The sequence below is a fragment of the Petromyzon marinus genome, unplaced genomic scaffold, assembly GCF_048934315.1.
Source record: "Petromyzon marinus isolate PM22_M1 ecotype Great Lakes invasive population unplaced genomic scaffold, UKy_Petmar_22M1.pri1.0 PM_G_Scaffold_41, whole genome shotgun sequence".
NCBI lineage: Eukaryota > Metazoa > Chordata > Hyperoartia > Petromyzontiformes > Petromyzontidae > Petromyzon > Petromyzon marinus.
Genome location: NW_027422993.1, coordinates 129,535 through 156,671, shown reverse-complemented (window position 1 = coordinate 156,671; position 27,137 = coordinate 129,535). Strand labels below are relative to the sequence as shown.

The 27,137-nt window shown below is 50.0% G+C and overlaps 1 protein-coding gene across 1 annotated transcript; it reads right to left on the bottom strand.

The window, feature by feature from the left end:
- Nucleotides 1-11,027: 11,027 nt before the first annotated feature.
- On the bottom strand, nucleotides 11,028-27,137 carry LOC142917068 (ADP-ribosylation factor-like protein 2-binding protein). The gene is made up of 4 exons (XM_076061769.1): nucleotides 27,113-27,137; nucleotides 25,814-25,920; nucleotides 18,005-18,090; nucleotides 11,028-11,277 (listed from the first exon to the last, which is right to left on the bottom strand). The coding sequence occupies exons 1-4, from the start codon at nucleotides 27,135-27,137 to the stop codon at nucleotides 11,142-11,144; spliced, it is 354 nt and encodes a 117-aa protein (XP_075917884.1). The 3' UTR covers nucleotides 11,028-11,141.

Here is a 27,137-nt window from a genome sequence, read left to right as displayed (position 1 = left end):
GTCTATGGGTCGCTTTGTGAGTCTATGGGTCTCTGTGTGAGTCTGTGGGTCTCTGTGTGAGTCTATGGGTCTCTGTGTGAGTCTGTGGGTCTCTGTGTGAGTCTATGGGTCTCTGTGTGAGTATGTGGGTCTCTGTGTGAGTCTATGTGTCTCTGCGTGAATCTATGGGTCTCTGTGTGAGTCTATGGGTCTCTGTGTGAGTCTATGGGTCTCTGTGTGAGTCTATGGGTCTCTGTGTGAGTCTATGGGTCTCTGTGTGAGTTTATGGGTCTCTGTGTGAGTCTATGGGTCTATGTGTGAGTCTGTGGATCTCTGTGTGAGTCTATGGGTCGCTTTGTGAGTCTATGGGTCTCTGTGTGAGTCTGTGGGTCTCTGTGTGAGTCTATGGGTCTCTGTGTGAGTCTATGGGTCTCTGTGTGAGTCTATGGGTCTCTGTGTGAGTCTGTGGGTCTCTGTGTGAGTCTATGGGTCTCTGTGTGAGTCTGTGGGTCTCTGTGTAAGTCTATGGGTCTCTGTGTGAGTCTATGGGTCTCTGTGTGAGTTTATGGGTCTCTGTGTGAGTCTATGGGTCTATGTGTGAGTCTGCGGATCTCTGTGCGAGTCTGTGGGTCTCTGTGTGAGTCTGTGGGTCTCTGTGTGAGTCTATGGGTCTCTGTGTGAGTCTGTGGGTCTCTGTGTGAGTCTAAGGGTCTCTGTGTGAGTCTATGTGTCTCTGTGTGAGTCTATGGGTTTCTGTGTGAGTTTATGGGTCTCTGTGTTAGTCTATGGGTCTATGTGTGGGTCTATGGATCTCTGTGCGAGCCTATGGGTCTCTGTGTGAGTCTGTGGGTCTCTGCGTGAGTCTGTGGGTCTCTGTGTGAGTCTATGGGTCTCTGTGTGAGTCTATGGGTCTCTGTGTGAGTCTATGTGTCTCTGTGTGAGTCTATGGGTCTCTGTGTGAGTCTATGTGTCTCTGTGTGAGTCTATGGGTCTCTGTGTGAGTCTGTGGGTCTCTGTGTGAGTCTATGGGTCTCTGCCTGAGTCTGTGGGTCTCTGTGTGAGTCTATGTGTCTCTGCGTGAATCTATGGGTCTCTGTGTGAGTCTATGGGTCTCTGTGTGAGTTTATGGGTCTCTGTGTGAGTCTATGGGTCTATGTGTGAGTCTGTGGATCTCTGTGTGAGTCTATGGGTCGCTTTGTGAGTCTATGGGTCTCTGTGTGAGTCTGTGGGTCTCTGTGTGAGTCTATGGGTCTCTGTGTGAGTCTATGGGTCTCTGTGTGAGTCTATGGGTTTCTGTGTGAGTCTATGGGTCTCTGTGTGAGTATGTGGGTCTCTGTGTGAGTCTATGGGTCTCTGTGTGAGTCTGTGGGTCTCTGTGTAAGTCTATGGGTCTCTGTGTGAGCCTATGGGTCTCTGTGTGAGTTTATGGGTCTCTGTGTGAGTCTATGGGTCTATGTGTGAGTCTGTGGATCTCTGTGCGAGTCTGTGGGTCTCTGTGTGATTCTGTGGGTCTCTGTGTGAGTCTATGGGTTTCTGTGTGAGTCTGTGGGTCTCTGTGTGAGTCTATGGGTCTCTGTGTGAGTCTATGTGTCTCTGTGTGAGTCTATGGGTCTCTGTGTGAGTCTATGGGTCTCTGTGTGAGTCTATGTTTCTCTGTGTGAGTCTATGTGTCTCTGTGTGAGTCTATGGGTCTCTGTGTGAGTCTATGGGTCTCTGTGTGAGTCTATGGGTCTCTGTGTGAGTCTATGGGTCTCTGTGTGAGTCTGTGGGTCTCTGTGTGAGTCTGTGGGTCTCTGTGTGAGTCTATGGGTCTCTGTGTGAGTCTATGGGTCTATGTGTGAGTCTGTGGATCTCTGTGCGAGTCTGTGGGTCTCTGTGTGAGTCTGTGGGTCTCTGTGTGAGTCTGTGGGTCTCTGTGTGAGTCTATGGGTCTCTGTGTGAGTCTATGTGTCTCTGTGTGAGTCTATGGGTCTCTGTGTGAGTCTATGGGTCTCTGTGTGAGTCTATGTTTCTCTGTGTGAGTCTATGTGTCTCTGTGTGAGTCTATGGGTCTCTGTGTGAGTCTATGCGTCTCTGTGTGAGTCTATGGGTCTCTGTGTGAGTCTATGGGACTCTGTGTGAGTCTGTGGGTCTCTGTGTGAGTCTGTGGGTCTCTGTGTGAGTCTATGGGTCTCTGTGTGAGTCTATGGGTCTCTGTGTGAGTCTATGTGTCTCTGTGTGAGTCTATGTGTCTCTGTGTGAGTCTATGGGTCTCTGTGTGAGTCTATGTGTCTCTGTGTGAGTCTGTGGGTCTCTGTGTGAGTCTATGGGTCTCTGTGTGAGTCTAAGGGTCTCTGTGTGAGTCTATGGGTCTCTGAGTGAGTCTATGGGTCTCTATGTGAGTCTATGGGTCTCTGCGTGAGTCTATGGGTCTCTGAGTGAGTCTATTGGTCTCTGTGTGAGTCTATGAGTCTCTGTGTGAGTCTATGTGTCTCTGTGTGACTCTATGGATCTCTGTGTGAGTCTATGGGTCTCTGTGTGAGTCTATGGGTCTCTGTGTGAGTCTATGGGTCTCTGTGTGAGTCTGTGGATCTCTGTGCGAGTCTGTGGGTCTCTGTGTGAGTCTGTGGGTCTCTGTGTGAGTCTGTGGGTCTCTGTGTGAGTGTATGGGTCTCTGCGTGAGTCTGTGGGTCTTTGTGTGAGTCTATGGGTCTCTGTGTGAGTCTATGGGTCTCTGTGTGAGTTTATGGGTCTCTGTGTGAGTCTATGGGTCTATGTGTGAGTCTGTGGATCTCTGTGCGAGTCTGTGGGTCTCTGTGTGAGTCTATGGGTCTCTGTGTGAGTCTATGGGTCTCTGTGTGAGTCTATGGGTCTCTGTGTGAGTCTATGGGTCTCTGTGTGAGTCTGTGGGTCTCTGTGTGAGTCTGTGGGTCTCTGTGTGAGTCTATGGGTCTCTGTGTGAGTCTATGGGTCTCTGTGTGAGTCTATGTGTCTCTGTGTGAGTCTATGTGTCTCTGTGTGAGTCTATGGGTCTCTGTGTGAGTCTATGTGTCTCTGTGTGAGTCTGTGGGTCTCTGTGTGAGTCTGTGGGTCTCTGTGTAAGTCTATGGGTCTCTGTGTGAGCCTATGGGTCTCTGTGTGAGTTTATGGGTCTCTGTGTGAGTCTACGGGTCTATGTGTGAGTCTGTGGATCTCTGTGCGAGTCTGTGGGTCTCTGTGTGAGTCTGTGGGTCTCTGTGTGAGTCTGTGGGTCTCTGTGTGAGTCTATGGGTCTCTGTGTGAGTCTATGTGTCTCTGTGTGAGTCTATGGGTCTCTGTGTGAGTCTATGGGTCTCTGTGTGAGTCTATGTTTCTCTGTGTGAGTCTATGTGTCTCTGTGTGAGTCTATGGGTCTCTGTGTGAGTCTATGGGTCTCTGTGTGAGTCTATGGGTCTCTGTGTGAGTCTATGGGTCTCTGTGTGAGTCTGTGGGTCTCTGTGTGAGTCTGTGGGTCTCTGTGTGAGTCTATGGGTCTCTGTGTGAGTCTATGGGTCTCTGTGTGAGTCTATGTGTCTCTGTGTGAGTCTATGTGTCTCTGTGTGAGTCTATGGGTCTCTGTGTGAGTCTATGTGTCTCTGTGTGAGTCTGTGGGTCTCTGTGTGAGTCTATGGGTCTCTGTGTGAGTCTAAGGGTCTCTGTGTGAGTCTATGGGTCTCTGAGTGAGTCTATGGGTCTCTATGTGAGTCTATGGGTCTCTGCGTGAGTCTATGGGTCTCTGAGTGAGTCTATTGGTCTCTGTGTGAGTCTATGAGTCTCTGTGTGAGTCTATGTGTCTCTGTGTGACTCTATGGGTCTCTGTGTGAGTCTATGGGTCTCTGTGTGAGTCTATGGGTCTCTGTGTGAGTCTATGGGTCTCTGTGTGAGTCTGTGGATCTCTGTGCGAGTCTATGGGTCTCTGTGTGAGTCTGTGGGTCTCTGTGTGAGTCTGTGGGTCTCTGTGTGAGTGTATGGGTCTCTGCGTGAGTCTGTGGGTCTTTGTGTGAGTCTATGGGTCTCTGTGTGAGTCTATGGGTCTCTGTGTCAGTTTATGGGTCTCTGTGTGAGTCTATGGGTCTATGTGTGAGTCTGTGGATCTCTGTGCGAGTCTGTGGGTCTCTGTGTGAGTCTGTGGGTCTCTGTGTGAGTCTATGGGTCTCTGTGTGAGTCTGTGGGTCTCTGTGTGAGTCTATGGGTCTCTGTGTGAGTCTATGGGTCTCTGTGTGAGTCTATGGGTCTCTGTGTGAGTCTATGGGTCTCTGAGTGAGTCTATGGGTCTCTATGTGAGTCTATGGGTCTCTGCGTGAGTCTATGGGTCTCTGAGTGAGTCTATTGGTCTCTGTGTGAGTCTATGAGTCTCTGTGTGAGTCTATGTGTCTCTGTGTGACTCTATAGGTCTCTGTGTGAGTCTATGGGTCTCTGTGTGAGTCTATGGGTCTCTGTGTGAGTCTATGGGTCTCTGTGTGAGTCTGTGGATCTCTGTGCGAGTCTGTGGGTCTCTGTGTGAGTCTGTGGGTCTCTGTGTGAGTCTGTGGGTCTCTGTGTGAGTGTATGGGTCTCTGCGTGAGTCTGTGGGTCTTTGTGTGAGTCTATGGGTCTCTGTGTGAGTCTATGGGTCTCTGTGTGAGTTTATGGGTCTCTGTGTGAGTCTATGGGTCTATGTGTGAGTCTGTGGGTCTCTGTGCGAGTCTGTGGGTCTCTGTGTGAGTCTATGGGTCTCTGTGTGAGTCTGTGGGTCTCTGTGTGAGTCTATGGGTCTCTGTGTGAGTCTATGGGTCTCTGTGTGAGTCTGTGGGTCTCTGTGTGAGTCTGTCGGTCTCTGTGTGAGTCTGTGGCGCTCTGTGTGAGTCTATGGGTCTATGTGTGAGTCTATGGGTCTCTGTGTGAGTCTGTGGGTCTCTGTGTGAGTCTATGGGTCTCTGTGTGAGTCTGTGGGTCTCTGTGTGAGTCTATGGGTCTCTGTGTGAGTCTATGGGTCTCTGTGTGAGTCTATGGTTCTATGTGTGAGTCTATGGGTCTCTGTGTGAGTCTATGGGTCTCTGTGTGAGTCTATGGGTCTCTGTGTGAGTCTGTGGGTCTCTGTGTGAGTCTGTCGGTCTCTGTGTGAGTCTGTGGGTCTCTGTGTGAGTCTATGGTTCTCTGTGTGAGTCTATGGGTCTCTGTGTGAGTCTGTGGGTCTCTGTGTGAGTCTATGGGTCTCTGTGTGAGTCTATGGGTCTCTGTGTGAGTCTGTGGGTCTCTGTGTGAGTCTGTGGGTCTCTGTGTGAGTCTATGGGTCTCTGTGTGAGTCTATGGGTCTCTGTGTGAGTCTATGTGTCTCTGTGTGAGTCTATGTGTCTCTGTGTGAGTCTATGGGTCTCTGTGTGAGTCTATGTGTCTCTGTGTGAGTCTGTGGGTCTCTGTGTGAGTCTATGGGTCTCTGTGTGAGTCTAAGGGTCTCTGTGTGAGTCTATGGGTCTCTGAGTGAGTCTATGGGTCTCTATGTGAGTCTATGGGTCTCTGCGTGAGTCTATGGGTCTCTGAGTGAGTCTATTGGTCTCTGTGTGAGTCTATGAGTCTCTGTGTGAGTCTATGTGTCTCTGTGTGACTCTATGGGTCTCTGTGTGAGTCTATGGGTCTCTGTGTGAGTCTATGGGTCTCTGTGTGAGTCTATGGGTCTCTGTGTGAGTCTGTGGATCTCTGTGCGAGTCTGTGGGTCTCTGTGTGAGTCTGTGGGTCTCTGTGTGAGTCTGTGGGTCTCTGTGTGAGTGTATGGGTCTCTGCGTGAGTCTGTGGGTCTTTGTGTGAGTCTATGGGTCTCTGTGTGAGTCTATGGGTCTCTGTGTGAGTTTATGGGTCTCTGTGTGAGTCTATGGGTCTATGTGTGAGTCTGTGGATCTCTGTGCGAGTCTGTGGGTCTCTGTGTGAGTCTGTGGGTCTCTGTGTGAGTCTATGGGTCTCTGTGTGAGTCTGTGGGTCTCTGTGTGAGTCTATGGGTCTCTGTGTGAGTCTATGGGTCTCTGTGTGAGTCTATGGGTCTCTGTGTGAGTCTATGGGTCTCTGAGTGAGTCTATGGGTCTCTATGTGAGTCTTTGGGTCTCTGCGTGAGTCTATGGGTCTCTGAGTGAGTCTATTGGTCTCTGTGTGAGTCTATGAGTCTCTGTGTGAGTCTATGTGTCTCTGTGTGAGTCTATGGGTCTCTGTGTGAGTCTGTGGGTCTCTGTGTGAGTCTATGGGTCTCTGTGTGAGTCTATGGGTCTCTGTGTGAGTCTATGGGTCTCTGTGTGAGTCTATGGGTCTCTGAGTGAGTCTATGAGTCTCTGTGTGAGTCTGTGGGTCTCTGTGTGAGTCTATGGGTCTCTGTGTGAGTCTGTGGGTCTCTGTGTGAGTCTATGGGTCTCTGTGTGAGTCTATGGGTCTCTGTGTGAGTCTATGGGTCTCTGTGTGAGTCTATGGGTCTCTGAGTGAGTCTATGGGTCTCTATGTGAGTCTATGGGTCTCTGTGTGAGTCTATGGGTCTCTGTGTGAGTCTATGGGTCTCTGTGTGAGTCTATGGGTCTCTGTGTGAGTCTGTGGATCTCTGTGCGAGTCTATGGGTCTCTGTGTGAGTCTGTGGGTCTCTGTGTGAGTCTGTGGGTCTCTGTGTGAGTGTATGGGTCTCTGCGTGAGTCTGTGGGTCTTTGTGTGAGTCTATGGGTCTCTGTGTGAGTCTATGGGTCTCTGTGTCAGTTTATGGGTCTCTGTGTGAGTCTATGGGTCTATGTGTGAGTCTGTGGATCTCTGTGCGAGTCTGTGGGTCTCTGTGTGAGTCTGTGGGTCTCTGTGTGAGTCTATGGGTCTCTGTGTGAGTCTGTGGGTCTCTGTGTGAGTCTATGGGTCTCTGTGTGAGTCTATGGGTCTCTGTGTGAGTCTATGGGTCTCTGTGTGAGTCTATGGGTCTCTGAGTGAGTCTATGGGTCTCTATGTGAGTCTATGGGTCTCTGCGTGAGTCTATGGGTCTCTGAGTGAGTCTATTGGTCTCTGTGTGAGTCTATGAGTCTCTGTGTGAGTCTATGTGTCTCTGTGTGACTCTATAGGTCTCTGTGTGAGTCTATGGGTCTCTGTGTGAGTCTATGGGTCTCTGTGTGAGTCTATGGGTCTCTGTGTGAGTCTGTGGATCTCTGTGCGAGTCTGTGGGTCTCTGTGTGAGTCTGTGGGTCTCTGTGTGAGTCTGTGGGTCTCTGTGTGAGTGTATGGGTCTCTGCGTGAGTCTGTGGGTCTTTGTGTGAGTCTATGGGTCTCTGTGTGAGTCTATGGGTCTCTGTGTGAGTTTATGGGTCTCTGTGTGAGTCTATGGGTCTATGTGTGAGTCTGTGGATCTCTGTGCGAGTCTGTGGGTCTCTGTGTGAGTCTATGGGTCTCTGTGTGAGTCTGTGGGTCTCTGTGTGAGTCTATGGGTCTCTGTGTGAGTCTATGGGTCTCTGTGTGAGTCTGTGGGTCTCTGTGTGAGTCTGTCGGTCTCTGTGTGAGTCTGTGGCGCTCTGTGTGAGTCTATGGGTCTATGTGTGAGTCTATGGGTCTCTGTGTGAGTCTGTGGGTCTCTGTGTGAGTCTATGGGTCTCTGTGTGAGTCTGTGGGTCTCTGTGTGAGTCTATGGGTCTCTGTGTGAGTCTATGGGTCTCTGTGTGAGTCTATGGTTCTATGTGGGAGTCTATGGGTCTCTGTGTGAGTCTATGGGTCTCTGTGTGAGTCTATGGGTCTCTGTGTGAGTCTGTGGGTCTCTGTGTGAGTCTGTCGGTCTCTGTGTGAGTCTGTGGGTCTCTGTGTGAGTCTATGGTTCTCTGTGTGAGTCTATGGGTCTCTGTGTGAGTCTGTGGGTCTCTGTGTGAGTCTATGGGTCTCTGTGTGAGTCTATGGGTCTCTGTGTGAGTCTGTGGGTCTCTGTGTGAGTCTGTGGGTCTCTGTGTGAGTCTATGGGTCTCTGTGTGAGTCTATGGGTCTCTGTGTGAGTCTATGTGTCTCTGTGTGAGTCTATGTGTCTCTGTGTGAGTCTATGGGTCTCTGTGTGAGTCTATGTGTCTCTGTGTGAGTCTGTGGGTCTCTGTGTGAGTCTATGGGTCTCTGTGTGAGTCTAAGGGTCTCTGTGTGAGTCTATGGGTCTCTGAGTGAGTCTATGGGTCTCTATGTGAGTCTATGGGTCTCTGCGTGAGTCTATGGGTCTCTGAGTGAGTCTATTGGTCTCTGTGTGAGTCTATGAGTCTCTGTGTGAGTCTATGTGTCTCTGTGTGACTCTATGGGTCTCTGTGTGAGTCTATGGGTCTCTGTGTGAGTCTATGGGTCTCTGTGTGAGTCTATGGGTCTCTGTGTGAGTCTGTGGATCTCTGTGCGAGTCTGTGGGTCTCTGTGTGAGTCTGTGGGTCTCTGTGTGAGTCTGTGGGTCTCTGTGTGAGTGTATGGGTCTCTGCGTGAGTCTGTGGGTCTTTGTGTGAGTCTATGGGTCTCTGTGTGAGTCTATGGGTCTCTGTGTGAGTTTATGGGTCTCTGTGTGAGTCTATGGGTCTATGTGTGAGTCTGTGGATCTCTGTGCGAGTCTGTGGGTCTCTGTGTGAGTCTGTGGGTCTCTGTGTGAGTCTATGGGTCTCTGTGTGAGTCTGTGGGTCTCTGTGTGAGTCTATGGGTCTCTGTGTGAGTCTATGGGTCTCTGTGTGAGTCTATGGGTCTCTGTGTGAGTCTATGGGTCTCTGAGTGAGTCTATGGGTCTCTATGTGAGTCTATGGGTCTCTGCGTGAGTCTATGGGTCTCTGAGTGAGTCTATTGGTCTCTGTGTGAGTCTATGAGTCTCTGTGTGAGTCTATGTGTCTCTGTGTGAGTCTATGGGTCTCTGTGTGAGTCTGTGGGTCTCTGTGTGAGTCTATGGGTCTCTGTGTGAGTCTATGGGTCTCTGTGTGAGTCTATGGGTCTCTGTGTGAGTCTATGGGTCTCTGAGTGAGTCTATGAGTCTCTGTGTGAGTCTGTGGGTCTCTGTGTGAGTCTATGGGTCTCTGTGTGAGTCTGTGGGTCTCTGTGTGAGTCTATGGGTCTCTGTGTGAGTCTATGGGTCTCTGTGTGAGTCTATGGGTCTCTGTGTGAGTCTATGGGTCTCTGAGTGAGTCTATGGGTCTCTATGTGAGTCTATGGGTCTCTGCGTGAGTCTATGGGTCTCTGAGTGAGTCTATTGGTCTCTGTGTGAGTCTATGAGTCTCTGTGTGAGTCTATGTGTCTCTGTGTGACTCTATAGGTCTCTGTGTGAGTCTATGGGTCTCTGTGTGAGTCTATGGGTCTCTGTGTGAGTCTATGGGTCTCTGTGTGAGTCTGTGGATCTCTGTGCGAGTCTGTGGGTCTCTGTGTGAGTCTGTGGGTCTCTGTGTGAGTCTGTGGGTCTCTGTGTGAGTGTATGGGTCTCTACGTGAGTCTGTGGGTCTTTGTGTGAGTCTATGGGTCTCTGTGTGAGTCTATGGGTCTCTGTGTGAGTTTATGGGTCTCTGTGTGAGTCTATGGGTCTATGTGTGAGTCTGTGGATCTCTGTGCGAGTCTGTGGGTCTCTGTGTGAGTCTATGGGTCTCTGTGTGAGTCTGTGGGTCTCTGTGTGAGTCTATGGGTCTCTGTGTGAGTCTATGGGTCTCTGTGTGAGTCTGTGGGTCTCTGCGTGAGTCTGTCGGTCTCTGTGTGAGTCTGTGGCGCTCTGTGTGAGTCTATGGGTCTATGTGTGAGTCTATGGGTCTCTGTGTGAGTCTGTGGGTCTCTGTGTGAGTCTATGGGTCTCTGTGTGAGTCTGTGGGTCTCTGTGTGAGTCTATGGGTCTCTGTGTGAGTCTATGGGTCTCTGTGTGAGTCTATGGTTCTATGTGTGAGTCTATGGGTCTCTGTGTGAGTCTATGGGTCTCTGTGTGAGTCTATGGGTCTCTGTGTGAGTCTGTGGGTCTCTGTGTGAGTCTGTCGGTCTCTGTGTGAGTCTGTGGGTCTCTGTGTGAGTCTATGGTTCTCTGTGTGAGTCTATGGGTCTCTGTGTGAGTCTGTGGGTCTCTGTGTGAGTCTATGGGTCTCTGTGTGAGTGTGTGGGTCTCTGTGTAAGTCTATGGGTCTCTGAGTGAGTCTATGGGTCTCTGTGTGAGTATATGGGTCTCTGTGTGAGTCTGTGGGTCTCTGTGTAAGTCTATGGGTCTCTGTGTGAGTCTATGGGTCTCTGTGTGATTTATGGGTCTCTGTGTGAGTCTATGGGTCTATGTGTGAGTCTGTGGATCTCTGTGCGAGTCTGTGGGTCTCTGTGTGAGTCTATGTGTCTCTGTGTGAGTCTATGGGTCTCTCTGTGAGTCTATGTGTCTCTGTGTGAGTCTATGGGTCTCTGTGTGAGTCTATGGGTCTCTGTGTGAGTCTATGGGTCTCTGTGTGAGTTTATGGGTCTGTGTGTTAGTCTATGGGTCTATGTGTGAGTCTATGGGTCTCTGTGTGAGTCTGTGGGTCTCTGTGTGAGTCTATGGGTCTATGTGTGAGTCTATGGGTCTCTGTGTGAGTCTATGGGTCTCTGAGTGAGTCTATGGGTCTCTGTGTGAGTCTATGGGTCTCTGCGTGAGTCTATGGGTCTCTGTGTGAGTCTATGGGTCTCTGTGTAAGTCTATGCGTCTCTGTGTGAGTTTATGGTTCTCTGCGTGAGTCTATGGGTCTCTGAGTGAGTCTATGGGTCTCTGTGTGAGTCTGTGGGTCTCTGTGTGAGTCTATGGGTCTCTGAGTGAGACTATGGGTCTCTGTGTGAGTCTATGGGTCTCTGCGTTAGTCTATGGGTCTCTGTGTGAGTCTATGGGTCTCTGTGTAAGTCTATGGGTCTCTGTGTGAGTCTATGGTTCTCTGCGTGAGTCTATGGGTCTCTGTGTGAGTGTGTGGGTCTCTGTGTGAGTCTATGGGTCTCTGAGTGAGTCTATGGGTCTCTGTGTGAGTCTATGGGTCTCTGTGTGAGTCTATGTGTCTCTGTGTGACTCTATGGTTCTCTGTGTGAGTCTATGGGTCTCTGTGTGAGTCTATGGGTCTCTGAGTGAGTCTATGGGTCTCTGTGTGAGTCTATGTGTCTCTGTGTGAGTGTGTGGGTCTCTGTGTGAGTCTATGGGTCTCTGTGTGAGTCTATGGGTCTCTGAGTGAGTCTATGGGTCTCTGTGTGAGTCTATGTGTCTCTGTGTGAGTCTATGGGTCTCTGTGTGAGTCTATGTGTCTGTGTCGTACCGCGCGGTAATCCAGAAACATCTCCTTGAACGCGAGGAAGTCGCTGAATGTGAGCAAGAGATCAAAGATGTCTCCTGTCATCTCCTCCTTGTGCTCCCTGCGACATCAGCACCACCACCACCATCATCACCACCATCACCATCATCATCACCATCATCACCATCACCATCATCACCACCATCACCATCATCACCACCACCATCACCACCACCCCCACCATCACCACCCCCATCATCACCTCAAACCACCATCACCACCACCACCACCACCATCATCACCACCATCATCACCACCACCATCCCCACTAGCACCACCACCATCACCACCACCCCCACCATCATCACCACGATCACCATCACCACCATCACCAGCACCACCACTATCACCACCGCCATAACCACCATCACTACTACCACCACCCCTACTACCATCACCACCACCCCCACCATCACTACCCCCACCATCACCTCAACCCACCATCACCACCACCATCACCACCATCACCACCCCCACCATCACCACCACCACCATCCCCACTAGCACCACCACCATCACCACCACCATCACCACCACCACCACCACCATCACCACCACCACCATCCCCACTAGCACCACCACCATCACCACCACCATCACCACCATCAGCACCACCACCATCCCCACCAGCACCATCACCACCACCACCATCATCCCCACCATCCCCACCACAACCATCTTCACCACCACCACCATCCCCACCACCACCAACCACACCACCACCATCACCACCATCAGCACCACCATCACCACCATCAGCACCACTATCAACAACAACAACAACCGCCATTCGCCACTAAGTGGCGGTGACGTCACCACGACGCTTGTGCCAGGCTATGTGCACCCTGAGGCCACGTGAAGTGTCGAACACCCGCTGGCAGGAGGTCACGGGGCAGACCCAGGTGCCACGGGTCGACTGACTGAGATGACTGGCTGATGCACCACCTGTGCCCCCTACTGTGCCAACCTGCTGTGCTTTAGCCACCCGGCGCTCCGCTCGCTGTTGTGAGCGTCGCTCCTCCGCCCTCCGTTGTTGTTGGAGGGCGACTGCCTCCAACTGCCCAGTAGCATCCTTCACGAGCCTCCTCCACAGAGGCCGATCTTGACACCGCTGGTACCAGTCATCGGCAAGTCGACTCAGCTCCACGTCCTCCTGTACCACATCACTCCATCTCTTCTCTAGCCCGTGCCGCGCCCGCTTAGCCCCCTCAATCCGGCCAAACAAAAGCTGTTTCGGCATGCGGTGGCTGGGCATGCGGGCTACATGACCCAGCCATCGCAGCCTTGCCTGCCGGAGGAGCTCACCGATGGGACCCTGCCCAGATCTTTCAAGGATTTGTGAGCTCCTCACACAATTCAGTCTGGTTAAACCCAGGATGGATCGTAGGCAGGCCAGCCTAAATGTTTCTAACCGGCGAAGATGTTCCATTAGGGGGGTCCACGTTTCGCAAGCGTAGAGAAGGGAGGGAATGACCGTGGCCGAGAAGACCTGAAGCTTAGTGCGGAGCGACAGACCAGGTAGCTTCCACACAGCGTTACGCAACCGATGAAAAGATATTGCCGCTCGACTGATTCGGAGTGAGACCTCTGCTGTTAAACTGGAGCCAGTCATAAGCACACTGCCCAGGTATGGGAAACTCTCCACTCTCTCCACAACTGCCCCATCACCGATTGGGAGTTGTGGGGGTGGAGTGTCCGATGGTACAAAATACCCAGGCAGCTGCTTAGTTTTGGTGGGGCTGATGGTAAGGCCCCACCTCTTAGTGGCACGCTCCAGTCTCAGCAGCAGCGTCTCCAACTCCTCCTCTGACTGAGCAGCTATTACCAAATCATCAGCATACATAACGTGGTTGAGCAATAGGGAGCCATCCCTTGACCGCACCCGGGCATCGATTAGCCTCCCATTATATCTGTACCATATGGAGATTCCCCCGGTACAGCAGAGGGTCAGGTACTCCAAAAGCACGAACAACGACCCAGAGCCCAGGCCTACTGATGGTATCATAGGCCTTGACCAGGTCAATAAAGCAGAGATGTAGGTCTTGTTGGAATTCCCTACACCTCTGCTGTAGCAGACGGACAGAAAATATGGCATCTGTGCAGGACCGCCCTTTCCTGAAACCGCATTGGGGCTCCGCAAGCCTCTCCTCAGCGTGCCTGGCAAGGCGATGCTGAATAATCCTTGCCAGGACCTTTCCCGGCACACTGAGGAGTGAGATGCCCCTGTAGTTGTTACAGTCTGTGCAGTCCCCCTTCTTAAAAAGGGGGACCACCAGGGCATCCTTCCAATCCTGCGGAACCCATCCAGTGGTCCAGACTGTTGTTATGATGTCATATAGGGCAGTCTGTGCACAAACGCCACCCTCCCTCAGCATTTCGCTTGGGAGATCATCTCTGCCCGCTGCCTTTCCTGGTCTCAGACTCCGGATCGCCTTCAATACTTCCTCAGCAGTTGGCACCTCAGCCAGCCACTCACAGGGGGTGACTTCATCCAATATTTGAGGCGCCGCAGCCTCAGCAGGGTCATCCTCACTTTGTGCCACGATGTTTTCCTGGCTGAGGGATTTTCCCTCCCCCAGGACCTCACAGAAATGCTCAGCAAATCTGCGAACCTGTTCCTGGGGGTCGGAAATTGGATCACCGTTTTTTCCCCTAATGATGGTAATAGGTGTGGCGCTGCAGGTTACTTTTTTGATGGAGTTAAATAGAGATTTGTGATCACGGGCCACTGAGGCAGACTCCATCTCCTCAGCAACCCGCGACCACCACCCATCCTTGCAGCGCCTCACGGCTCTCCGAACCTCCGAGCGAAGGCTGCGGTAAGCCTCCTCATTCTCTGACGTGGGATTCTGTAGCCGATGACAGTGGGCCTGTCGCTTTTTCTCAACCATCCTGAACAACTCCTCTGTCATCTAGGGTGTCTGGGGAGGTCTGGACCGCGTACCCAGAGCAGCCATTGCAGCTGCATGAGTCACAGTCCTAAACCTCGCCCATTTACCCTCGACATCAGGAGTTGGGGACGATGCCAATCCCAGCCACAAGCGATGATGAAATTCTCGCTTGCAACTTTCATCAGATAACTGAGACCAGGCCACTTTAGGTTGGAATGGGGTCCTGGGTGTACACCCACCACCGGAGTGGAAGAATGGCAGGCGCATCTTACAGATGACTAGTCGATGGTCAGAGGGCAGATCAGCTCCACGGTAGGTCCTGGTGTCAAGGACATGGGCTCGCATTCGCTGGTCCGTCACTATGTAGTCCAGCAGATGTTCTTGCTTGGACCCGGCATGCATCCATGATGTTGTGTGGATGCGCCGATGCCGGAACAGCGTGTTGGTAATTACAAGCCCATGGGCTGCACAAAAATCTAGCAGCCTCCTACCGTTGTTATTGAGCTGATCTGGCCCATGCCCTCCAATCACTCCAGACCAGGTGCCAGTATCATGACCAACTCGGGCATTGAAGTCACCCAACATGATGACTCTATCCCGAGGGGCCACTTTAGCCAGCACCTGTTACAGGAGGTCATAGAAGGCATCTGACTCATCGGCTTTGCCTGCATCCCTCCACGGATGTTCATCTTCGGTGGGGGCATAAGTAACCACGACCACCATTCCTCGCCTCCGGTTGATGGGAAGGCGAGCCCAAAGTAGCCTGGGGCTTACAGCTTCCCACACCTCACCGCCACGCTCCCACGCCCCCTTCATTCTTTTGTTCAAAAGAAGACCCACACCCTGTTGTTTGGCAGTCTGCTGCCCCGAGTAGAGGACTGTCCACCCCTCATGGTGGCAGGAGCCAGAGCCGGTCCACCGGACCTCCTGAATGCCGCATAGATCCAGGCGGTACCGGTCCAGCTCCCGACAGAGGAGTGGCAGCCTCTCCTCTGCAGTGAGCGTTCGAACATTCCACGTGGCCACCCGTAGTGGCTTTTCGTTGTTTCTGGAGTAGCCCCGAGGGTAGGTATTCAATCTCCTGGCTCCGCCAATTGGGGTTTGGCCAGGAGACGTCATAGACGCCTGGCCCCCCGGGGCCTCCGGCACAAGCTTAGTTGTTACATATTTCAGTTTAATTCGTGGTTTCGTGGTAATTAATTGAAGGTGGAGGGGTTACCAGCCCCTCGTACCCGTCCAGAGCCCCCGTTTAGCCCCTGTGGTGGACACATATGCCATGAGGGGAGGAGCCAATCAAAATTGGATCTCCCCCCACAGCGCTGTCCACGACAGAGTTGCCCGTCCGGCACCGCGAGGAGGTAGGGGGTTGTTTTGCCGGACCAGCACCACTATCACCACCATCAGCACCACCGTCATCACCTCCGAGCTACATGACAGACATTGCAAGTTGTTGTTGATGATGTTGATGATGTTGTTGTTATTGATAATGCTGTTGATGACAATAATGTTGCTGATATAACTCTATTGATGATGATATTGTTTGACGTTGTTATTGATGATGGTGTTATTGATAATGTTGTTGACAATGTTGTTGTCGATTATGTTACTGATAATGTTGTTGACAATGTTGTTGTTGATGATGTTATTGATAATGTTGTTGACAATGTTATTGTTAATGTTATTGATAATGTTGTTGACAATGTTGTTGTTGATGATATTATTGATGTTGTTGACAATGTTGTTGTTGATGATGTTATTGATAATGTTGTTGACAATGTTATTGTTAATGATGTTATTGATATTGTTGTTGACAATGTTGTTGTTGATGATGTTATTGATAATGTTGTTGACAATGTTGTTGTTGATGATGTTATTGATAATGTTGTTGACAATGTTGTTGTTGATGATGTTATTGATAATGTTGTTGACAATGTTGTTGTTGATGATGTTATTGATAATGTTGTTGACAATGTTGTTGATGACTGTTATTGATAACGTTGTTGACAATGTTGTTGTTGATGATGTTATTGATAATGTTGTTGACAATGTTGTTGTTGATGATGTTATTGATAATGTTGTTGACAATGTTGTTGTTGATGATGTTATTGATAATGGTGTTGACAATGTTGTTGTTGATGATGTTATTGATAATGTTGTTGCCAATGTTGTTGATGACTGTTATTGATAATGTTGTTGACAATGTTGTTGTTGATGATATTATTGATGTTGTTGACAATGTTGTTGTTGATGATGTTATTGATAATGTTGTTGACAATGTTATTGTTAATGATGTTATTGATATTGTTGTTGACAATGTTGTTGTTGATGATGTTATTGATAATGTTGTTGACAATGTTGTTGTTGATGATGTTATTGATAATGTTGTTGACAATGTTGTTGTTGATGTTATTAATAATGTTGTTGACAATGTTGTTGTTGATGATGTTATTGATAATGTTGTTGACAATGTTATTGTTAATGATGTTATTGATAATGTTGTTGACAATGTTGTTGTTGATATTATTGATATTGTTGTTGACAATGTTGTTGTTGATGATGTTATTGATAATGTTGTTGACAATGTTGTTGTTGATGATGTTATTGATAATGTTGTTGACAATGTTGTTGTTGTTGATGATGTTATTGATAATGTTGTTGACAATGTTGTTGTTGATGATGTTATTGATAATGGTGTTGACAATGTTGTTGTTGATGATGTTATTGATAATGTTGTTGACAATGTTGTTGTTGATGATGATGTTATTGATAATGTTGTTGACAATGTTGTTGTTGATGATGTTATTGATAATGTTGTTGACAATGTTGTTGTTGATTATGTTATTGAAAATGTTGTTGACAATTTTGTTGTTGATGATGCTATTGATAATGCCGTGTTTTATGTGATTCACGTTGTTCATGCTGTTGACGGTGAAGTTATTGATGCTGGTGAAGTTATTGATAATGTTGATGGTGATGTTGATGGTGATGAAGACGCTCATGTTGTTGATGTTGATGGTGATGTTGGTGGTGATTTTGATGTTGATGGTGATGTTGATGGTGATGGCGATGTTGATGGTAGTGGTGATGTTGATGGTGATGTTGATGCTGATGGCGATGTTGATGGTGATGGTAGTGGTGATGTTGGTGGTGATGTTGGTGGTGATTTTGATGGTGATGTTGGTGGTGATGTTGATGGTGATGTTGGTGGTGATGTTGATGTTGGTGGTGATGTTGATGTTGGTGGTGATGTTGGTGGTGATGGTGATGTTGATGTTGGTGATGTTGATGGTGATGTTGGTGGTGATGTTGATGTTGATGATGGTGATGTTGGCGGTGATGTTGATGTTGGTGGTGATGTTGATGTTGGTGGTGATGTTGATGGTGATGTTGATGGTGATGTTGGTGGTGATGTTGATGGTGATGTTGATGGTGATGTTGATGGTGATGTTGGTGGTGATGTTGATGGTGATGTTGATGGTGATGTTGATGGTGATGCTGATGGCGATGTTGATGGTGATGGTAGTGGTGATGTTGGTGGTGATGTTGGTGGTGATGTTGATGGTGATGTTGGTGGTGATGTTGATGGTGATGTTGATGGTGATGTTGGTGTTGATGGTGATGTTGGTGGTGATGTTGATGGGGATGTTGGTGGTGATGTTGATGGTGATGTTGATGGTGATGTTGATGTTGGTGTTGATGTTGATGGTGGTGATATTGGTGATGCTGGTGATGTTGGTGGTGATGGTGATGTTGATGTTGGTGTTGATGTTGATGGTGATGTTGGTGGTGATGTTGGTGGTGATGTTGATGATGATATTGGTGATGTTGGTGGTGATGGTGATGTTGATGGTGATGTTGATGTTGGTGTTGATGGTGATATTGGTGATGTTGACTCACGGGAGGGACTGCACGAATGTAGCCATGCTGAACCCAGGCAATCGCGCACTCAGCTGAGCGGTAATGTAGCCCTCAATGAGCTCCATCTGCAACATCGCAACATCACCATCAACATCACCATCAACATCACCATCAACATCACCATCAACATCACCATCAACATCACCACCAACATCACCAACATCACCAACATCACCATCAACATCACCATGACCACCATCACCATCACTGGGGGGCACGTGCCACTCAACTCAACTCCACCCAACACAACTCCAGTCAACTCATCTCTACTCCACTCAACACAACTCCACCCAACTCAACACAACTCCACCCAACACAACTCCACCCAACACAACTACACCCAACTCAACTCAACACAACTCAACTCCACACAACTCCACACAACTCCACCCAACACAACTCCACCCAACACAACTCCACCCAACACAACTCCATCCAACACAACTCCACCCAACTCAACTCAACTCCACACAACTCAACACAACACAACTTCACCCAACTCAACTCAACTCCACCCAACACAACTCCACCCAACACAACTCCACCCAACTCAACTCAACACAACTAAACTCCACACAACTCCACACAACTCCACCCAACTCAACACAACTCCACCCAACTCAACTCCACCCAACTCAACTCAACTCCACCCAACTCAACACAACACAACTCCACCCAACTCAACTCAACTCCACCCAACTCAACACAACTCAACTCCACTCCACTCAACTCAACTCCACCCAACACAACTCCACTCAACACAACTCCACCCAACTCAACTCCACCCAACACAACTCAACTCCACTGCACTCAACTCAACTCCACCCAACTCAACTCCACCCAACACAACTCAACTCCACCCCAACTCAACTCCACCCAACTCAACACAACACAACTCCACCCAACTCAACTCAACTCAACACAACTCAACTCCACTCCACTCAACTCCACTCAACTCAACTCCACCCAACACAACTCCACTCAACACAACTCCACCCAACTCAACTCCACCCAACACAACTCAACTCCACCCAACACAACTCAACTCCACCCCAACTCAACTCCACCCAACTCAACTCCACCCAACTCAACACAACTCCACCCAACTCAACTCAACTCAACTCCACCCAAATCAACTCCACCCAACTCAACTCAACACAACTCAACTCCACACAACTCCACACAACTCCACCCAACACAACTCCACCCAACACAACTCCACCCAACACAACTCCATCCAACACAACTCCACCCAACTCAACTCAACTCAACTCCACACAACTCAACACAACACAACTTCACCCAACTCAACTCAACTCCACCCAACACAACTCCACCCAACACAACTCCACCCAACTCAACTCAACACAACTAAACTCCACACAACTCCACACAACTCCACCCAACTCAACACAACTCCACCCAACTCAACTCCACCCAACTCAACTCAACTCCACCCAACTCAACACAACACAACTCCACCCAACTCAACTCAACTCCACCCAACTCAACACAACTCAACTCCACTCCACTCAACTCCACTCAACTCAACTCCACCCAACACAACTCCACTCAACACAACTCCACCCAACTCAACTCCACCCAACACAACTCAACTACACTGCACTCAACTCAACTCCACCCAACTCAACTCCACCCAACACAACTCAACTCCACCCCAACTCAACTCCACCCAACTCAACTCCACCCAACTCAACACAACACAACTCCACCCAACTCAACTCAACTCCACCCAACTCAACACAACTCAACTCCACTCCAATCAACTCCACTCAACTCAACTCCACCCAACACAACTCCACTCAACACAACTCCACCCAACTCAACTCCACCCAACACAACTCAACTCCACCCAACACAACTCAACTCCACCCCAACTCAACTCCACCCAACTCAACTCCACCCAACTCAACACAACTCCACCCAACTCAACTCAACTCAACTCCACCCAAATCAACTCCACCCAACTCAACTCAACACAACTCAACTCCACACAACTCCACACAACTCCACCCAACTCAACTCAACTCCACCCAACTCAACTCAACTCCACCCAACTCAACACAACACAACTTCACCCAACTCAACTCCACCCAACACAACTCCACCCAACTCAACTCAACACAACTCAACTCCACACAACTCCACTCAATTCCACCCAACTCAACACAACGCAACTCACTCAACACAACTCCACCCAACTCCACTCCACTCAACTCCACTCAACTCAACTCCACCCAACTCAACACAACTCCACCCAACTCAACTCCACCCAACTCAACTCCACCAAACACAACTCCACCCAACTCAACTCAACTCCACCCAACTCAACACAACTCAACTCCACTCCACTCAACTCCACTCAACTCAACTCCACCCAACACAACTCCACTCAACACAACTCCACCCAACTCAACTCCACCCAACACAACTCAACTCCACTGCACTCAACTCAACTCCACCCAACTCAACTCCACCCAACACAACTCAACTCCACCCCAACTCAACTCCACCCAACTCAACTCCACCCAACTCAACACAACACAACTCCACCCAACTCAACTCAACTCCACCCAACTCAACACAACTCAACTCCACTCCACTCAACTCCACTCAACTCAACTCCACCCAACACAACTCCACTCAACACAACTCCACCCAACTCAACTCCACCCAACACAACTCAACTCCACCCAACACAACTCAACTCCACCCCAACTCAACTCCACCCAACTCAACTCCACCCAACTCAACACAACTCCACCCAACTCAACTCAACTCAACTCCACCCAAATCAACTCCACCCAACTCAACTCAACACAACTCAACTCCACACAACTCCACACAACTCCACCCAACTCAACTCAACTCCACCCAACTCAACTCAACTCCACCCAACTCAACACAACACAACTTCACCCAACTCAACTCCACCCAACACAACTCCACCCAACTCAACTCAACACAACTCAACTCCACACAACTCCACTCAATTCCACCCAACTCAACACAACGCAACTCACTCAACACAACTCCACCCAACTCCACTCCACTCAACTCCACTCAACTCAACTCCACCCAACTCAACACAACTCCACCCAACTCAACTCCACCCAACTCAACTCCACCAAACACAACTCCACCCAACTCAACTCAACTCAACTCCACCCAACTCAACTCCACCCAACTCAACTCCACCCAACACAACTCAACTCCACCCCAATTCAACTCCACCCAACTCAACTCAACTCCACTCAACTCCACCCAACTCAACTCAACTCCACTCAACTCCACCCAACTCAACTCAACACAACTCCACCCAACTCAACTCAACTCCACCCAACTCAACACAACTCTACCCAACTCAACTCCACCCAAATCAACTCCACCCAACTCAACTCAACACAACTCAACTCAACACAACTCCACCAACTCAACACAACTCCACCCAACTCAACTCCACCCAAATCAACTCCACCCAACTCAACTCATCACAACTCCACCCAACTCAACACAACTCAACTCAACTCCACCCAACTCAACACAACTCCACCCAACACAACTCCACCCAACTCAACTCCACCCAACTCAACTCCACCCAACTCAACACAATTCCACCCCACCCCACACAAGGCGTGTGTGTGTGCGTGTGTATGTGTGTGTATATGTGTGTGTGTGCGTGTGTGTGCACGTACATGCGTACGTGCGCAAGTGCGTATGTGTATACGTGTGTGTGCGTGTGTGTGTGCGTGTGTATGTGTGTGCATGTGTGTGCGCATCAGTAGTCCTGGGCTCTGGGTCGTTCTTCATGCTTTTGGAGTACCTGACCCTCTGCTCACGATCATTAAGGGCCTTCATGATGGTGAGCGGGCCCGGGTAAAACTACGTGGCCGGGAGTCAGAGCCATTCCCTGTACACCTTGGGGTGCGACAGGGATGTCTATGGCTCCCACATTATTTAACATCTATTTTGACCACGTAGTTCGTGAAGCCTTCAATAGCTGTACCGGGGGAATCTCCATATGGTACAGATATAATGGGAGGCTGATCGGAGTTTATTTGCCGCCTTGTCCTCAGGTTAAAAAGGCCCAACGCATGCTCGCCGATCAGATTCTGAGTGTGGAGCGAGCAAATCCAGATTCGTTGGTTATCATACTTGGCGACTTTAACAAAGGTAATCTCAGCCACGAACTCCCCAAATACATACAATTCATTAAATGCGCAACCAGAGAAGGGAACACTCTGGATCACTGCTACACTACAGTCAGTAGAGCCTACCACGCCGTCCCCCGAGCAGCATTAGGACACTCTGACCATGCCATGGTCCACCTGATTCCTGCATACAGGCAGAAACTAAAACACTGTAAACCTGCTGTGAGGACATCTAAACAGTGGACCAGTGAGGCTGTGGAAGATTTGCGGGCGTGCTTAGACTGTACTGACTGGGATATGTTCACGACTGCTACCAATAGTCTGGATGAACTCACAGAGGCTGTGACGTCCTACATCAGCTTCTGTGAGGACTGCTGTATCCCAACACGTACCAGGGTGAACTTTAATAACAATAAGCCCTGGTTCTCAGCAAAGCTCAGAAGGTTGAGGTTGGAGAAAGAGGAAGCGTTTAGGAGTGGGGATAGAGACAGATTCAAGGAGTCGAAGAACAGGTTTAGCAAAGCGGTGAGAGAGGCTAAACGACTGTACTCAGAGAGACTAAAACACCAGTTCTCTACTAACGACGCTGCTTCTGTCTGGAGAGGGCTCAGGCAGATCACCAACTACAAACCCAGAGCCCCCCACACCACTAACGACTCCCGCCTAGCCAACGACCTGAACGAGTTCTACTGTAGATTTGAAAGACAATTGGACTGTCCTGAACCACCCCTTCCCACCCAAGAGGCCCCACCCCCCACCCATACTACAGAGACGATTCTCTCCTTTCAGGAGGGAGAAGTTAATAGACTTTTCAAGAGGCAGAATCCACGCAAAGCAGCCGGGTCGGACTCTGTCTCTCCAGCCACCCTCAGGCACTGCGCTGACCAGCTGTCTCCGGTGTTCACCAACATCTTTAACACCTCCCTGGAGACATGCCATGTACCAGCCTGTTTCAAGTCCTCCACCATCATCCCTGTGCCCAAAAAGCTAAGGCCAACAGGACGAAATGATTACAGACCGGTCGCCCTTACATCTGTGGTAATGAAGTCTTTTGAGCGCCTGGTCCTGGCACACCTCAAAGCCATCACAGACCCTCTCCTGGACCCCCTTCAGTTTGCCTACAGAGCCAACAGGTCTGTGGATGACGCAGTTAACATGGCCCTCCACTTCACCCTACAGCATCTGGACGCCCCAGCATCCTACGCCAGGATCCTGTTTGTGGACTTCAGCTCTGCCTTCAACACCATCATCCCTGCCCTGCTTCAGGACAAGCTCTTCCAGCTGAACGTGCCCTACACCACCTGTAAATGGATCACAGACTTCCTGTCTGACAGGAAACAGTGCGTTAAGCTGGGAACACAAATCTCTGACTCCAGGTCCATCAGCACCGGAACTCCTCAGGGCTGCGTCCTTTCCCCACTGCTCTTCTCCCTGTATACCAACAGCTGCACGTCCAATCATCTGTCCGTCAAACTCTTGAAGTTTGCGGACGACACCACCCTCATTGGGCTGATCTCTGGTGGGGATGAGTCTGACTATAGGTGGGAAGCTGACAACCTGGTGACCTGGTGTAGCCAGAACAACTTAGAGCTAAATGCTCTAAAGACAGTTGAGATGGTTGTAGACTTCAGGAAGAATACAGCCCCCCTCACCCCCATCACCCTGTTAGACTCCCCAGTCAAAATTGTAGAGTCCTTCCGCTTCCTGGGCACTATTCTCTCCCAGGACCTCAAGTGGGAACTGAACATCAGCTCCCTCACCAAGAGAGCTCAACAGAGGATGTACTTTCTACGGCAGCTGAAGAAATTCAACCTGCCAAAGACAATGATGGTGCAATTCTATACAGCGATCATTGAATCCATCCTCATCTCCTCCATAACCGTCTGGTACGCTTCTGCCACTGCCAAGGACAAGAGCAGACTGCAGCGTATCATCCACACTGCTGAGAAGGTAATTGCCTGCAATCTACCAACCCTCGAGGACCTGCACACGACAAGGACCATGAGGCGAGCGAGGAAGATTATGGCCGATTCCTCCCACCCTGGACACTCTCTGTTTCAGCTACTCCCCTCCGGCAGAAGGCTTCGGTCCATCAGGACCAAAACCTCACGCCAAAAAAACAGTTTCTTCCCATCTGCTGCTGGCCTGTTAAACAAGGCAAAGGGCTTACACGGATTTTAACATTTTATCTACATAACGACACCTTGCCGATATTAACTATGTTAACCTATTTGTATTTTTTTAAATTATATCTTAAAGCTATTTTATATTCGATATTTATTCAATTTTATATACTTCAGCCCCTTGGTGTTAGTTAGACTTTTAACCCTTATTATTATAGTAAGACTTGTTTAAAACTTATTTAAGATTTTAGATTCCTATATGTTGAATGTATGCACCATCCTGCCAAAGTAAATTCCGTGTCGGTGTGAACTTTCATGGCGAATAAAACCCTTTCTGATTCTGATTTCTGATTCTGATCGATGCCCGGGTGCGGTCAAGGGATGGCTCCCTATTGCTCAACCACGTTATGTATGCTGATGATTTGGTAATAGCTGCTCAGTCAGAGGAGGAGTTGGAGACGCTGCTGCTGAGACTGGAGCGTGCCACTAAGAGGTGGAGCCTTACCATCAGCCCCACCAAAACTAAGCACCTGCCTGGGTATTTTGTACCAACGGACACTCCACCCCCACAACTCCCAATCGGTGATGGGGCAGTTGTAGAGAGAGTGGAGAGTTTCCCATACCTGGGCAGTGTGCTTATGACCGGCTCCAGTTTAACAGCAGAGGTCTCACTACGAATCAGTCGAGCGGCAATATCTTTTCATCGGTTGCGTAACGCTGTGTGGAAGCTACCTGGTCTGTCGCTCCGCACTAAGCTTCAGGTCTTCTTGGCCACGGTCATTCCCTCCCTTCTCTACGCTTGCGAAACGTGGACCCCCCTAATGGAACATCTTCGCCGGTTAGAAACATTTAGGCTGGCCTGCCTACGATCCATCCTGGGTTTAACCAGACTGGATTGTGTGAGGAGCTCACAAATCCTTGAAAGATCTGGGCAAGGTCCCATCGGTGAGCTCCTCCGGCGGGCAAGGCTGCGATGGGTGGGTCATGTAGCCCGCATGCCCAGCCACCGCATGCCGAAACAGCTTTTGTTCGGCCGGATCGAGGGGGCTAAACGGGCGCGGCTCGGGCTAGAGAAGAGATGGAGTGATGTGGTACAGAAGGACGTGGAGCTGAGTGGACTTGCCGATGACTGGTACCAGCGGTGTCAAGATCGGCCTCTGTGGAGGAGGCTCATGAAGGACGCTACTGGGCAGTTGGAGGTAGTCGCCCTCCAACAACGGAGGGCGGAGGAGCGACGCTCACAACAACGAGCGGAGCGCCGGGTGGCTGAAGCACAGCGGGTTGGCACAGTAGGGGGCACAGGTGGTGCATCAGCCAGTCATCTCAGTCAGTCGACCCGTGGCACCTGGGTCTGCCCCGTGACCTCCTGCCAACGGGCGTTCGACACTTCACGTGGCCTCAGGGTGCACATAGCCTGGCACAAGCGCCGTGGTGACATCACCGCCACTTAGTGGCGAATGGCGGTTGTTGTTGTTGTGTATGCGGCGTAGTACGTATTGGTGGAAGATCTGTGTGTAGCTGAGTTTGTTCTCCTCCGTGTCCTCAAACTCGCGGTAGTTCTCGTCCATGAATCTACGCTGCATCTCCTGGAAGCCTCCATCTGCCCAGTGCCACGCATGGGGGACAGGGGGGGGCAGGGGGGGGGCAGGGGGGGGCGGGGGGGGTAGAAAAGAATATACGGTGAAACACGACTCGCTGAGTCCTCGCAAGCTCCTCTCCACGCCAGGACTATCCACGGCCAGTGCCGTCATCATTACCATAGCCACCACCGCCATCGCAAATACTTTACCATAGCCACCGCCACCGCCATTGCAAATACTGTCATCACCATCACCACTATCACAGAATAATTACCATACCACCATCACAAATACTGTCATCACCATCACCACCACCACTATCACAGAATCATTACCATACCACCACCACCATCACAAATACTGTCATCACCACCACCACCACCACTATCACAGAATCATTACCATACCACCACCATCACAAAACTGTCATCACCACCACCACTATCACAGAATCATTACCATATCACCACCACCATCACAAATACTGTCATCACCACCGCCACCACCACTATCACAGAATCATTACCATACCACCACCACCATCACAAATACTCTCATCACCACCGCCACCACCACTATCACAGAATCATTACCATACCACCACCATCACAAATACTGTCATCACCACCACCACTATCACAGAATCATTACCATAGCCACCACCATCACAAATACTGTCATCACCACCGCCACCACCACTATCACAGAGTGAGTCACCGCAACCTCGCCTCTAAACCGAGAACCAGGACTGCCATGTTCGCTGCTGGACCATCATTGCCATCACCAAAGACAAAGATCCCCCGTGTGGCCTGTAACAGACTGTAGGGGCAAGCGCTGTTAGTGAGCAGCACCTATGAAGGCCGGAATGGTACATGAGGGGGTGGGTGGCCAGCACCACGCCCGGCCGCCTTTGTCTCCCCAGTGGCGATGTTTACACACCGCAGCAGGTACTCATTTGAGGCCGCAAATACTCTGAATAGAAATATTAATTCATACGGGAGGAATCCGATGAGCTATAAAGCTCTTCTTTATATATATTTTATAAAACAGATGTCCAGCAGGGCCAGAACGTTACGGTAAACGGACAATGCAACAGAAGCACACGACAGGAGTTCCAAGCGCAGGAGAGGTGAGCACATCACCAACAACAACAAAAAGTACAGAAATAACACGAAGCCATTTGACGTGGCCAGGTAAAGCCCACCGAGCTACGGGCCTCTTTTCGCCGCAGCCACAT